The sequence below is a fragment of the Bremia lactucae genome, linkage group LG7, assembly GCF_004359215.1.
Source record: "Bremia lactucae strain SF5 linkage group LG7, whole genome shotgun sequence".
Lineage (NCBI taxonomy): Eukaryota > Oomycota > Peronosporomycetes > Peronosporales > Peronosporaceae > Bremia > Bremia lactucae.
The window spans coordinates 2,205,988-2,219,952 of record NC_090616.1 but is presented as its reverse complement, the minus strand read 5'-3'; the positions used below and the strand labels follow the sequence as shown (position 1 = coordinate 2,219,952).

Sequence of the window (13,965 nt, the reverse complement as noted above, 5' to 3'; positions counted from 1 at the left end):
AGACACTACGGTAGACGGTACGTCTACCGCAAGAGATAACAGTGCGTCACCCGCGGCTGCACGAACCGCAGCCGAAGGCGTAGCACTATCGTTACCCCGCATGAATTGTTTCTTCATGCGATGTAATTTTAAAATGATGGATCTGACCAATCAAAATCCTTTTAAAAATTAAGTGGTCACATAGCGACCACTCCATCTAATGACATTGAGAGTGATTGTCGTTTAAGGGAGGGGTGATGTAATGGGGTGTATCGTTACATGAAATTAACACTTAAAGGTTGTTAATTAATATAATATCTAAAAGGTAGATAATATTTGGAGGAAATTACTTTATATGTAATATCCTGAATTCTTATCCATAAATAGGTAGAGGCCATTATATCTATTTATTCCGCAGACTAATCAGCTGTAGGAGTAATCAAAGAGAGTTACAAGATAAGATAGAGATAAGAATTCATTAACATGTTTAGTATTAGGTTATAGTTAAGTTAGCATTTACAAAGATAGATTAAGAGACACTTAACTATATAAATACAGTTTTCATTTTACCCTCTTAAGTTAACTTGTCTTAAGGGAAGTCTTTCTCTGCACGTACAGTGTACGTCACCTAACGAAAGGCACCACTCACAACTGAAGCAGTGTGAAGTGGACTTGTACTGAAATTTTACAAGTCGTTGTCCCCGTTACAAAGGCGATGAATGTACTTCTCGAGGCAAATTACAATATGATCAATAAGACAGTTCTAACTCTAGAATTTCGAAAATTTTGAGAAATCTATTGAAGTAATAGCTCAGAATTCGGAGTCGAGAATGATGAAATTGGATGTGAAGTGACATTTTTGGCTCAAAATCCTTTAAAGTGGACGTGCCGCACCCAATTAACAATTACTGACTTTTGAGCTATTATCCAGAAAACTACTGCGATTCTCGAAACAAAGCTAAGTCGGGCTACAAATTGATAATACTGGTATGCAACGAAATGAGAAAGTATTGACGAAGGTGGCGGCAGTGAGCGCTAAGACAAAGAAAGTGATCAAAAGAAATAGTCTACTATTTGCTTAAAAAAGCACATTTATCGCCTTCGATCTGCTATTTTTCTGGATAAAACTCGAATTGTTAACCGTTAGCGCATCTTGACGCATGCTGCGTACGCCCAGTGGAAAGCAATGAGACGCTACAGAAGAGCTCAAGCGCTTTTAAATGAATGCGTAGATGACGCGAAGCTCTTGGAAACTCTTGCTCTACCGTTGACTTACGGTGCATTCAGCCATGCAGCTGCATTTTGTCAAACGCATACAAGCTTTAAATTCTTGTATACTAAGATTTTTATGATCGTGGAAGTCGCTTTACAAGTCATGACATAATCCGACTTCGCGTTTCTTCGACCAAGTCATTGCACAAGAGACGTTCCTAAGTTGCATCTGCTAAATACTATTTCTAAACAGAGAAGTCAAGTACGCTTGTGATATATTGCGATGCAAAGGGTTATGCACAAGCCCACTTAATACAAGTTTCGAAGGGTTTCTTTGACACATTCACGAAGGCCCGATCCACTTAACACAAGTTTTGAAGGGTCTCTTATTAAGAAAAAAATGATTGACGACGTCGCAGTAAGTGTAATTAGACTCAGATGTCTGTTGCGTCTCAAATTTCAGCTGATGAGCTATGGTGGTAGTGAGTTAGACGAACTAAATATAATTTAGTGATAGATTGCGGTGCAGCTGAACCGATTGCCTACATCAAGTCTTGTCTCACTGAAATTTGATCGACAAGTGCATTCGTTACAATCAAGCTAACATTGATCACTTTCGTTCCTGGTGATGCACATTAGCATCACCAGCATTATCACCATTATCGGAGTTAAGATAAGCTCTCTTGGTATGGGTTTGGCAGACCCCAAAAAATTGCAAATAAATTTTTAATCGATTCGCCAAAACCCTCGCGCAAGGGTGTGAAATGCGTGGCCTCCGCAGCAAGCAACACTTAAAACACTATTCATAGATTAACCTACAAATTTTTTATTTAAATGAATAGATGTCAAGCGTAAGTCGCAATGGAACCGAGTTGTTGCTAATTGGACTTCAGTTTTACCATCCCCAACCGCGACCCCAGCCTCTGCCCCAGCCCCCGAAACCGCCCCAGCCATATCCACCCCACGGTCCTCCCCAACCCCAAAACTCCTTCTGGTTGTTTTTAGTAGCTGAAGTCGCCTCAGCCGGCGCCGCTGCAGTACGTACAGCAGGTTGGTCGGCAGCAGCAACGTTTATGGCCGCAATCGCAGCAGCAATAGCAATAGCAATAGCAGTAAATTTCATGATTTTAGCGATTGAAAAATAGCAGATCGAAGGCGATGAATGTGCTTCTCCAAGCAAATAGCGTTATGATCAATTTGTGGCCTGACTTAGCGTTGTTTCGACGAATCTCAGTAATTTTCTGGCTAACAGCTCAGAAGTCAGTAATTGTCAATTTGGTGCGGCACGTCCACTTTGAAGGATTTGAGAATTGAAAGCTCGTCAATTTCTTGAATAATTGCTCGTTTTGCATGAATGTCAGTTCACATCCAATTTGACCATTCTCGACTCAGCATTCTAAGCTATTATTCCGATAGATTTTTCGAAAAAAGTAGCTAGCAAGTGGTTAGCAGGATCTTATTAATCATATTGTAATTTGCTTGAAGTACATTCATCGGCTTTTATCTGCTATTTGCCCAATTACCAAAATCATGAAGTTAACTGCTATTGCTATGGCTGCTGCGATTGCGGCCACAAACGTTGCTGCTGTCAAGTAACCTGCTCAACGTCCGACTGAGGCGACTTCTGCTACTGGAAACAACCGTGGTGACAACAACCAAAAAGAATTTTGGAGTTGGGGAGGACCGTGGGATGGATATGGCTGGGGTGGTTTTGGTGGCTGGGACAGAGGCTGGGGTGGCGGTTGAGGATGGTAATTAGCGCTCGAATTTGCAATCGTGAGGATCGCGATTTTACCTTGACGTCATAATAAACATAAAAGGATTCGAAACATTTCTTGTTGTAAGCACGGCCCCCGATTTTCCTATAGTTGTTCCGTAAATGTATTGTTAGGAAACAAGATTATCCGACAGGTGCCATTGGGCAAGTATGACTGCAACTACAAAGTCACTTTGATTCTGGCTGCAACAACATGTATTTAATGGCTTGGCCATCGCGCAAGTTAATGGTTATCCAAGATTTTCTTGTTTAGTAGTCCAATATATGCGTTTACGAAACATGTGTTTAATGAAGAAAAATTAGGCATCGGTGTTTTATTATTGACGTTGTCGTTAGGAAAGGACACGGCCATTAAGCAGAATCGATGCTCAAACCGTTGGAGTTTGATGACTGAAGTCATATACGATCGTCTAGCCTAAGTAGAAAAATATTATGAAAAAGACTCGGAATTTGTTTGCTGGTCTGGTCACAATCCCCCTTGTGGTGCATTGTTAAAGCTGACATATGATTATATTTAGGCTACACCCTGCTACAGATTTATTGATTTATTTTATGCTCGCGTCACCACTATCTTAAATACAGTGTTCTACTTGGACGCGAGACCTCATCCGCTCATTTAAATTTAGAAGCCCCGCTTGTTATATACTTATTAAAGCCCGATCTTTTATATTATTACGCAATTCCAATTATCGTCAGAAAATGAATATTCTCTGTGCGCAATGAAATGAGATGCCACGGCGTATGAGTTGCAGGAATTCGTCGACAAAAATTTGCCAATTTGGCATAGAGCGTGGGAGCTTTTGCTTGTGTATGTAAAACGTGCAATTGCCACTGTTTCGTGAGAGCAAATCCAATGGCAAAACCAGCCATCAGTCCAGCAAGAAAATGCAATATATTGTAAAAACCTTCATCCTTGAACCCATAGCCTCGTGAACCGCAACTTTTAGAAATAGTCATTTGCTTCACGAAGTGCTTGTGACGGCTGATGGCTACATCTAAGTTGTGCACTGTATCTTTTGCAATATCTTCGACGCAACAAGAGGAGAAAGCTATGAACGAGGCAACTTCCGAGTCGGCAAATTCCGATTCGTCATGGAGTCTTTGTTCAGGCAGCGTATTCAAGGCAATAGCGGCACGTAGCGTCTCAATATCGGTGGAAGAATCGCCATGAAGATGAGAAGCCATCGTTTGGCTCAAGACAAGGCTTAATACGCTACAGTGGCATAAAGTATGAGCTGACGCCTTTGATTGACAAAAGATCTTTTCGAAACGCACTGTTCGGCCTGATTAGCGCGGTCTGTAGCACGACGGGCGCGGTTCTGGGCAAGTAGGAGCGCTTCGCTTATGCGCCGCATCGAATTCATATCAAGTTCCGAAACGATGCGACGATAAACAGACTCGGGCATCGTGCCAACGCGAAGAGGTAGAGTGAAGATTTATTGAAAGATTTGTTAAAAAAAAAGTAGCTTGGCTATAGAAGTCACTATTTGTATGAACCATACATTATTCAATAGTCAATTCGTTATCAATTTAGGTTGTCACCCCTAAATTACCATTTTTTGCGCATTTTTATGGTAGCTCTATCTGATTCTGCGTTTCTTATCCAATAAAAAGCGGCGATATCACTGAAATGGCTACAGGAATATAACAATATGTCTATAGACGTGGAGCCATCTCCGCGCACGGCGGTGCCGGAGTAAATGGCTTCCTTGGCGGATTCAGATCCGATGGGGCTGGTAGCGGATCGGGTTTGTCGCTTTTCTTTTGCACCGTCATTTCCTGGATCTTTTCCTGGACACGGCGCCCATAGTGCGGGTCACATTTTGTAAAATTTTCAATCGCGCGTGCCTGCACGGGTTCAGACGCGTTGACGAGCGAGCTAGCGATATTGTCAGTCAGACGCTCGCGTCCAGCCATGTCCAAAGCTTTATTGTAAAAGATGCCAACTTGCGAATAATTGTCGTCATCGTAGGTGGAATACTTGTCCACGGTTGCGTGGTCACCCTCATAAGTGCGAAAGCGGAGTGTTTTATTTTCTTGTGGGCCTTTCTTGCTATGCGGAAAATAATTGCTTGTTCCATGCATGTTGCCATTCATAGTCATCAAGCCATCTCGCTGATAGGTCTGTGGTTCAAACAAAGGACGATTAACTGGAAGCTGATTATAATTCACACCCAGTCGGTAGCGTTGCGTATCTTGATACGAAAAGAGACGACCTTGTAGCATCTTATCAGGCGATGGCTCGATACCAGGAACCATGTGCGACGGCGAAAAGGCTAACTGCTCAATTTCAGCAAAATAATTCGTGGGATTCCGATTAAGTACGAGTCGACCGACTTCAACAAGTGGGTACGTTTTATGGCTCCAAATTTTCGTGACATCAAATGGGTTCACTGCTTCATGACCAGCCTGATCGATTGTCATTACTTGAATATAAAGCGTCCAGGAAGGATACTTTTGACTCGCAATCGATTCATACAAGTCACAGATCGCATAGTCCGGATTCGAACCCGCAAGTGTAGCGGCTTTGTCGACCGGCAAGTTGCGGATTCCTTGGTCGGTTTTAAAATGGTATTTTACATACACAGTCTCGCCTTTGTCATTTCGATTCGTAAACGTATGGCTACCGTAGCCATTCATAAAGCGAAATCCATCAGGAATCCCACGGTCAGAAAAGAGAATACTTTGCTGGTGCAACGTTTCGGGCCGGAGCGAAAAAAAGTCCCACATCATGTCTGGATCTTTTAAGTGCGTATCAGGCAATCGCTTTTGAGTGTGGATAAAACTGGGAAAAAGCATGGGATCGCGAATAAAAAACACAGGCGTATTGTTCCCCACGAGGTCCCAATTGCCTTCCTCAGTGTAAAATTTAATCGCAAAACCACGAGGGTCGCGCACAGTGTCGGCACTGCCTTTTTCCCCGCCAACGGTTGAAAAGCGCATGGCAACGGGTGTGCGTTTCCCGACGCGATTAAAGAGTTTGGCGCAACAGTATTGCGAAATTTGTTCGTGGGTAACCTCAAAGTACCCAAACGCACCACCGCCTTTGGCGTGGACGACCCGCTCAGGGATTCGTTCGCGGTCAAAGTGAGCCATGTGATCGATGAAGGCATAGTCCTCAAATACCATGGGGCCACGCGGACCAGCAGTAGCCGTTGCCGTCAAGCCATCGCGAGGAATTGGCACCCCCGCGCTAGTGGTCGCAGTTTTGCTTTTCGTAGCCATGTTCGATTATCGAAGAATGTTGTAAATTTAAGAATGAGTTAGGATTGATGTGGACTTGTTGATGTTGGCTTCATTAGCTTCCATCTCCCGGGTGCCAGAAACGTCCAAATGGTGGTTTGTAATTTACTAAATATTCACTTTTATTAGATGCATTTTGCGACGAGCGTTATTAGTGTGGCATTGCAAGCCTTAGCTTCACTATGGCAACACACGTGATGCAACTTTGACGGCTGGTATTGCCTATTTCTAGTAATAAACGTTTTCACATATCGCATGAAGTGCGTAACCGCGCGTAACGATACACGGATCCTGGTAAACATGACATCACGGTCCGACCTTTCGTAGAAAATTTGAAGCCAGAAATTTGTGACTCGACAACAAATTGTCATTATTTTAATGGGAAAAACCTTGTCGTTCGCGTCAACGCGCTTTTTCTACAGAGCCAGTCGCGCCTGGTCAATAAAATCGCTAGTTCAGTTGCATTGTATGTGGCAGGTAGCTTGACCTTCGAACCGCCACTTAAAATACAAATAAAATAAACATATGCTTCCGACACCCTTGGTTTTTTTCTAAATCACTGGAAATAGGTCGACTCTTGTCTCCTTGCATGGATAATCGCATGATTGGCCATGGAAATGACACTCCGAATATCTTCAAAATATTAGACTTGAACTATCAAATGAAAAGGCTAAAAGCGATTCGGTCCCAATATGAAAAAAATGGCATTGCATAATATTGCCGCCATGGCGTTTGCGCTAAGCCTAAAATACAAGCCGGACCTTTTCATTTGAGTTTTCAGATGGAAATATCGAAAAGCATTCATCGAGTTACGATCGAATTAATACAGATTTATTTATTTTTTCAAAAGAATTGAGGTGATACAATATCACAGTCGATACTCAGTTTTCAAAATTCAAGCTTAAAGCAGATGTGTCAAAATCAACTATCAATCATGTAGCTTGTAGTGTAGTTTTCTAGTGTCCACCAGCCCATCATTTCAATCGCCACTACGCCTTGACCGCAGCTTCGCGCTTTCGAATGACCTGATCCGCTTGAATCGCAGTAATGGCGACCGTCGTCACAATATCCTTCACGGTAGCTCCACGACTCAAATCGTTTACAGGTTTGCAAAGACCCTGGAGCATTGGCCCCATGGCAATACACCCTGTACTCTGTTGAACGGCCTTGTACGTATTATTTCCAGTATTCAAGTCTGGAAAGATCAATACATTCGCTTGTCCACCAACTCGAGCGCCACTCGGAATCGCTTTGAGCTTTGTCTTCGCAATCGACTTGTCCACCGCAGCATCGTATTGAATTGGACCATAGATATCCAAATCCGGTCGCAATGCTTGGGCCAACTTGGTCGCTTCTCGAACTTTATCAATGATCGGTCCCGTGTTGGAATCTCCCGTTGCATACGACAAAAGCGCAACTTTTGGAATCAACCCAAACGCTTCGGCGCTCTCGGCACTGGTGACAGCAATTTGCGCCAATTCCGACGCACTTGGGTCCGTATTCACGGCGCAGTCGCCATAGATTCGGACCCCGTCGTCAAGACACATGAAAAAGACACTGGAGACAATTGGTCGATTCGGTGCCGTCTTGATGAGTTGCAAAGCCGGACGAATGGTATGGGCTGTGGTATGACAGGCCCCTGAGACCATTCCATCGGCATCGCCCGAGTCGACCATTAAAGTGCCAAAACACGTTTCTTCGAGCACCGCATCACGAGCAGACTCGCGCGTGACGCCCTTGTGTTTGCGTTTTTGATAGTACCGACTCACGTAGGTTTTTAGTAAAGGACTATCCGCGGTCCGAACAATGTTGGCCCTGGATAAATCGAGCGCAAGGGATTTTGCATGACGCTCAATGACATCAGGAGGACCTAAAATGGTCACTTTGGCCAAATTTTGACGTAAAATTTGGTCGGCAGCCTGTAAAATTCGAATATCTTCGCCTTCCGCGAGAACAATATGGCGCTGAACCGCACGCGCTTTACGAAATAAAAAGTGCTGAAACTGTTTCGGAGAACGATTCACGACCATGCCTTCGTTTAATTCACCAATCAAAAGCTGTGTTTCGACAAAATCGTCAAACAGCTGCTTTGAGCGATCACTTTTGAGTTGACTTGTGGGTAAAATATCGGTCGAGACCTTGGAGAATTTATACGCCGTGGTAAAAGTATCTTCCGGGACGGTAAAAATCGGAATTGAAAGACCCGTTTGGTCCAACGCTTCGACCCCTTGCAAGATCTCTTGCGTGTTGCTATGTGGGTAACTCCCATTGGTCAATACAATTGCCGACACATTCGGCAAGATGCCAGGAAGGCGCGAGACCATGAGACCGAGCATGACATCCGACCTGTCGGCAGAAGTGATGACAAGCACGCCGTCTTTGTAATGCTTTAAATGGGCAAAAAGATCTTTCAACGCACTTGTGGCAACGACTGCTGACGTCACGACGACGTTATTGGGAATAGCTTTGGTCCCAAAGAGCTGCTTCGCACCGAGTTGGTGCGTCACCTCGTTCAAGCGTTTGGACGCGATAAACTCATCATTCGGCAAAAAGCCAAGGAATGGCAAGTTTTTCTCGTGCAATTTGGCGCGAAGAGCTTTGCGAAGAGCCGTGGGGTCTTTGGTGTTGACGCGATTGGCAATATTGCCAATAAAACTGAGCCCAGCTCCTTCCACATGTTCTTTATTTAAGGCCGTGCGTGACAAAATTTCGGTAATTAAGTCGGTGATGTTCGTACTTGCAGACGCATTAAAGTCCGAAAGTGTTAAAACCGGGGCACCAATGGCTCTGGCAATGTCAACATTCACTCTCCAACTCATCGCACTTTCGTAATTGGACAATTGCGACCCTTCGATTATCATAAAATCGTGGCCTTCGCGACAGGACTCGTAGCGGTCCAGAATTTCTTCCACGAGGTCGTCGGCCTTGCCGTCGAGCCATTTGGCAATGGCCCAGTCACTAGTGACCCCATAGAGTTCCTCGACGCTCTTCGTTAGCCCCAGCTGTTGCTTCATAATGTCAACATGGTGGTCGGTGACGTCGATGGGCTGGATTGGGCGAAAGTAACCAACACGAGAGAATTTTTGCTCCAGAGTGTTGGTCAGGCCAATCAGCACGGGCGCTGTCTTTTTAGCCGCTTCGGTGGAGGTCACAAACAAGTTTTTAATCGGCACTTTGCCCTTTGCAATGGCTGCAGCCGTCAGTGCTCGACGCGAAGACGGTCGCAGTATCGCCACCTTGCGAGAGAGAACATCGCGTCGTGCCCACATCACTCGAGCAACTTTTGGCACTTGGAAACGATTTCGTCAACTTTTGCGAAAATACTTTTTTTTATGTCTGTAGTATATTATTATCCAATTAATGGGCCCATATCTCCAGAATGGGTACGCTACTGCCAGAAGCCAATGTGACGAGCTTCCGTGCCGTATCCCGCTATCTCCAAGTGCCTAGATCGAGAACTCGTTAAAGCCACTTTTATCTTTTTTGCCCTTCGCCTTGGCCTTGGCCTTTTCTTCACGAGCAATTCGGACCGCTGCGGGCTCTGTCGCTTTTTTTTTCTTGGTCTTGGCCTTCACAATGGCCTTAATATCCATAACTTCCGTCACGGTAGACTCGGGATCGGTTTTCAGAGGCTTTTTGCCTTTTTTCTTCTTCTTCTTCTTGTCTACAGAGCCACTGATTGTCAATTGAGTTTCGACAACCTTATTCTCCGCTTTGGCGTCTTCATCACGACTTGTTTCAGTCCTGACACCAAGATCTGCTAATGCCGCTTCAAATTCTTTCATCTCGAGCTCTTTCTTTTCCTTTTTCGACAACGTACGAGCAGTACTAACTTTTTTTGGGGCTACCGCTGTCGCCGTCTCCCGTTCGTGTTCGTCCTCGTCGTCTTCACTTTCGCTTTCACTCTCTTCCTCGTCGTCGTCCTCTACCGCAGTGTCAGCCACGGGAGCGACTGCTGCATGCATTTCGTCGTCGCTGTCGTCGCCCCATGCGGACGTGGACGATTTGTTCACAAAGCTCGCAAACATTTTGCTTGGTGGCGGCTCTACGGTTTTCTTCTTTCGTTCTGGCCGTAAGGCCGAGAACACATTGCTTTGCGTGCTCATGCTTCGTCGAGACGCACACGGAGATCGCAAATGGTTGGAAAGGGGGTGAAGTCACTAGATTGTCGACTAGATTGAGTATAACAATTCCAAAATTGATCCCTTTTTCAGAAGGGAGTACTATTATCAAAAATGTACACAAATTTGCGTAATAAAAAGTTGGCTGATATAAATTTAATTCAACCAATCAAAAGAGATGATGTCTTGTTGCCTTGGAAGGAACAAATGCGTAAGATAACTAACTGAAAATTGGTTCATGATAAGAATATTAGAAAAGTTCTTCAGCCAGGATTGAATTTTAAAAGGACCGCATCAGTAGTGGAAATGCATTACCTAGTCTATCGCGGCCCTTACGACGCAAAAAGACGTCATCGCTGGGCGCAAGACTGTTGAAAAAATTGGTGGCCAAATTTTACTTACTGGATACTCCTTGACCGATCTTGCTATCCGTCGATCCACTAGCTATTGCCAGCAGATGGACATTCAGTGCGTCCTTGTGTCATGGTGCCCACGAATTCGATAATAACAAGTACGTGTATCGATGTGCACGATTTCACACAATCGCAAATCAGATCATCCGTGGCAGCTCTGTGAAGTAGATGAAGCGATTGATAATCAGCGTGGAGCGTACTTCTCAACCGAGTGTTCTATTCCTTGATGAGCCGACAAGTGGTCTGGAATGTAATCATGGATTGTATTATTAAGGATAGCAACCACAAGGCGTATAGTTGTGCGCACGAATTACGAAGAATATCATTTGAAGCAGCACACCGAAGATCGTGACACGTTTACGGTAGGCATAAGGTCAGACAAGAGCTGACCGGACAAAATCTGTAGTGTCACCGTTTCTGCGTTGGCCACACTAATCACCTCCAATATTCACTTCCTTCCAAGCTCGCCAGCAAAAACCGTCTCACCAACCACCACGCTTTTTAGCAGCAAATTGTCGAAAACACCAAACGCTTCGTTGGTAGATGGCATTTCCCCTCGTATAAAATTTTGGGCAGCTTCATCACCTCAGGCTCCAAATGACAGTATTACACTTACCGTGGGCATACGCGTTGGCTCTTGTTGCAAACCTTGGCTTTTGAGACTGCGCAAGCGACGGTGTTTATTCACACAATGGATGTCAACTTTTGAGCAAAACTCCTTTTAAAATTTGAAGGTGAAAAACTACATATCCGACAACTTTTCGATAAATCACAGCAAGATTTACGAGCATTCGGCATCATGTATTTCTTCATTGTGGGTCTTCGTGTTCACACACTGCTACGATTCCGCTTTGTCAACCATCCGAAGAACAAGACCGAAGTGGACTGTTTCAAGTGTGCTGAACTGTATTTTTGCGAAAGTCTCCTATCTTCTAACATCTAAAATTATAACGATTAATAAATTTTGCATATCTCAATCCAACTATTTGGAGCGAAATTTGAAAAAATCTCTGATCATTGAACGCAGCACAGAACAGAGCTTAATAATGGTACCCAAATATTATTCTTAGTATTTCTGTAATATACCTTCAATAGGTAAGAAAAATTTATGTAACGGCTGTACATTACAGTAATTATGCTGGCAACAGCTTCGCACGCAAAGTTTGATAGGGTCTTAAGAATTGGACCTCTTACTTTGTGCTCTTCTTTGCTTTCAGATAGCCCGCTTATGACCGGTCGATCGCATGTCATGTCCAAATACTAAGGAAATAGAAGAACTCGTCTATCATGTTAAATTAGAAAGATGTATGAGTATTTGAAATACGTGCGTTTTATTAAAAATTCTTACTCAGCTACAAACAAATCACAAAATGAAGTCATTTATGCATTGATCCCAGCCCTACGTGATCAAAAGACTTTCAAAATTGTTGAACTATTCAAGTAACCGAAGCTTTCTGGAAACGTTTGGCGTCGAATGCGCGCTGAATTTGTTTAAGTTGCTTCAAAACCTTTTTGTTTTGAGAATATCTCGCGTGTTGAATGCTCTTTTTTAAAAAATCATCCATCTTAATTTCGTCACGATAAATCTGAGCGATGAGTTTGCTACTATCTTTCTTGTCAGAACCATGACTGTGTAAGTTATAGTCGTCGCAATGTTTCATAAATTCAAACAATGCTTTTTGAATGGGAAAAGATAATGGATTCGGCAATTTAAAGTACTCAATACTCATCGGATATTGACGTGCCAGGCGAATCGAAACAAGCATGTCGTGCGCAAGTTCGTTTAGGTTGACATGATAAGCTTGAGCAAGCTTCGTTTCCACAATGTCAGTCGACCCTTCCGCGATTTTGTCATTTGACGACAGAAGAAAGACATAGCCAATCAAGTGCGAAAACATCTTTACTTCATCATCAGTTGGGGCATATTCCCTATCTTTGCACACATACGACCAGACTTTGTCCAGCGGCACTTTGTCCATCATCCACTTCATAGCGAGATCAACTTTCAGAGTTATCAAAGAAGTATCAGGTGATTCCACCTGCGCTATGCAGTGCACTAGTTTCTTCTCACCACCATAAGCGGTAATAAGCACCTCTAGATAGATTTCCTTGCGATGATAATTTGGGCTATTGTCGGCTATGAAACGTGCCAACTTTTCAAGTTTTTCATTGGTAAGATCTTTCATGCCATCTTTACCAATTTGAAGATCCATTGCGCGCTTGGTTCCGAGTCTTGAAAATTGTTTCAAGTACACTTGTCGTTCCTTGTATAACACTTTGCTGATGCTCATGTCAGTGGTGTCGTCCTTTGCCGTCTCCATCATCTTCTCCATCACAGCAGCGCCATACTTCTTTTCTAATAGCTCAAATAATGAAATAGGTTTGTCGTAGTAACACCAATTATAACGCTGGACGAGTGTTTTCAAATGCTGAAGCTGCGCAAGGTTGTTATTCAAAGCCTCACTTGAAGACAACTCCAGATCTTTCACGAGATTTATAATTGCCGCCATGTCCGGCTTTGGAAGCGGCAAGAATCTAATAGCTCGATAGAATAAGGGTTCGGATAAATTCACGAGCGCTCTCTCGTCGCTTTCGAGATTTGTTTCTGCGTGAGCGCGTAATCTTCGTTGAACAGGAGTGTCAGTCTCCTCAGCATCAACCGGTGAATCGCCTGCCAGCGTCGTTTGTGAAGTAGCAGAGACCGCGGCATGCAATGCGAGGTAGGCTATTAATGCAGTGACGTAGACACGAACCATTGGTAGATTTCCTTAGTGCTTGCGATAACGATTTACTTCTTGATCGGGTAGATAAGGGACCTGTAGTTCTGTAAAGGATTTTGGTTGATTTCTTGTAACTTTTGTAATTTTTAAAAATCAAAACTGCTTAAAAATTATAAATTTATTTTATCAATAAGCACTTCAGATTTTAAATTTCTGGACGATATGTCAACGAAAGTAGCCATGGAGCTCTTCACAGACGCTGTTCCCGCGAATTGAATTGTAGCAATTAATCTTGAGTTCCACGAATGTAACGGGGTGTATCGTTACATGAAATTAACACTAAAAGGTTGTTAATTAATATTATCTAAAAGGTAGATAATATTTGGAGGAAATTACTTTATATAGTAATTTCCTGAATTCTTATCCATAAATAGGTATAGACCATTATGTCTATTTATTCCGCAGACTAATCAGCTGTAGAAGTAATCAAAGAGAGTTAC

General features: G+C 43.4%; 4 protein-coding genes across 4 annotated transcripts; all 4 read right to left on the bottom strand.

The window, feature by feature from the left end:
* Nucleotides 1–3,434: 3,434 nt before the first annotated feature.
* Nucleotides 3,435–6,193, bottom strand: CCR75_007531 (uncharacterized protein; the record flags this gene model as incomplete). The annotated part of the gene is made up of 3 exons (XM_067965590.1): nt 3,435–4,181; nt 4,244–4,365; nt 5,363–6,193. 3 exons carry the CDS (start codon nt 6,191–6,193, stop codon nt 3,641–3,643), a joined length of 1,494 nt encoding a protein of 497 aa, XP_067816131.1. The 3' UTR covers nt 3,435–3,640.
* Nucleotides 6,194–7,200: 1,007 nt separating this feature from the next.
* Nucleotides 7,201–9,480, bottom strand: CCR75_007532 (uncharacterized protein; the record flags this gene model as incomplete). Its single annotated transcript, XM_067965591.1, has 1 exon — nt 7,201–9,480. The coding sequence occupies one exon, from the start codon at nt 9,478–9,480 to the stop codon at nt 7,201–7,203; it is 2,280 nt and encodes a 759-aa protein (XP_067816130.1).
* A 177-nt stretch (nt 9,481–9,657) lies between these two features.
* CCR75_007533 (uncharacterized protein) lies at nt 9,658–10,317 on the bottom strand (the record flags this gene model as incomplete). Its single annotated transcript, XM_067965592.1, has 1 exon — nt 9,658–10,317. One exon carries the CDS (start codon nt 10,315–10,317, stop codon nt 9,658–9,660), a length of 660 nt encoding a protein of 219 aa, XP_067816125.1.
* Nucleotides 10,318–12,181: 1,864 nt separating this feature from the next.
* On the bottom strand, nt 12,182–13,501 carry CCR75_007534 (uncharacterized protein; the record flags this gene model as incomplete). The annotated part of the gene is made up of 1 exon (XM_067965593.1): nt 12,182–13,501. The coding sequence occupies one exon, from the start codon at nt 13,499–13,501 to the stop codon at nt 12,182–12,184; it is 1,320 nt and encodes a 439-aa protein (XP_067816128.1).
* Nucleotides 13,502–13,965: the final 464 nt, after the last annotated feature.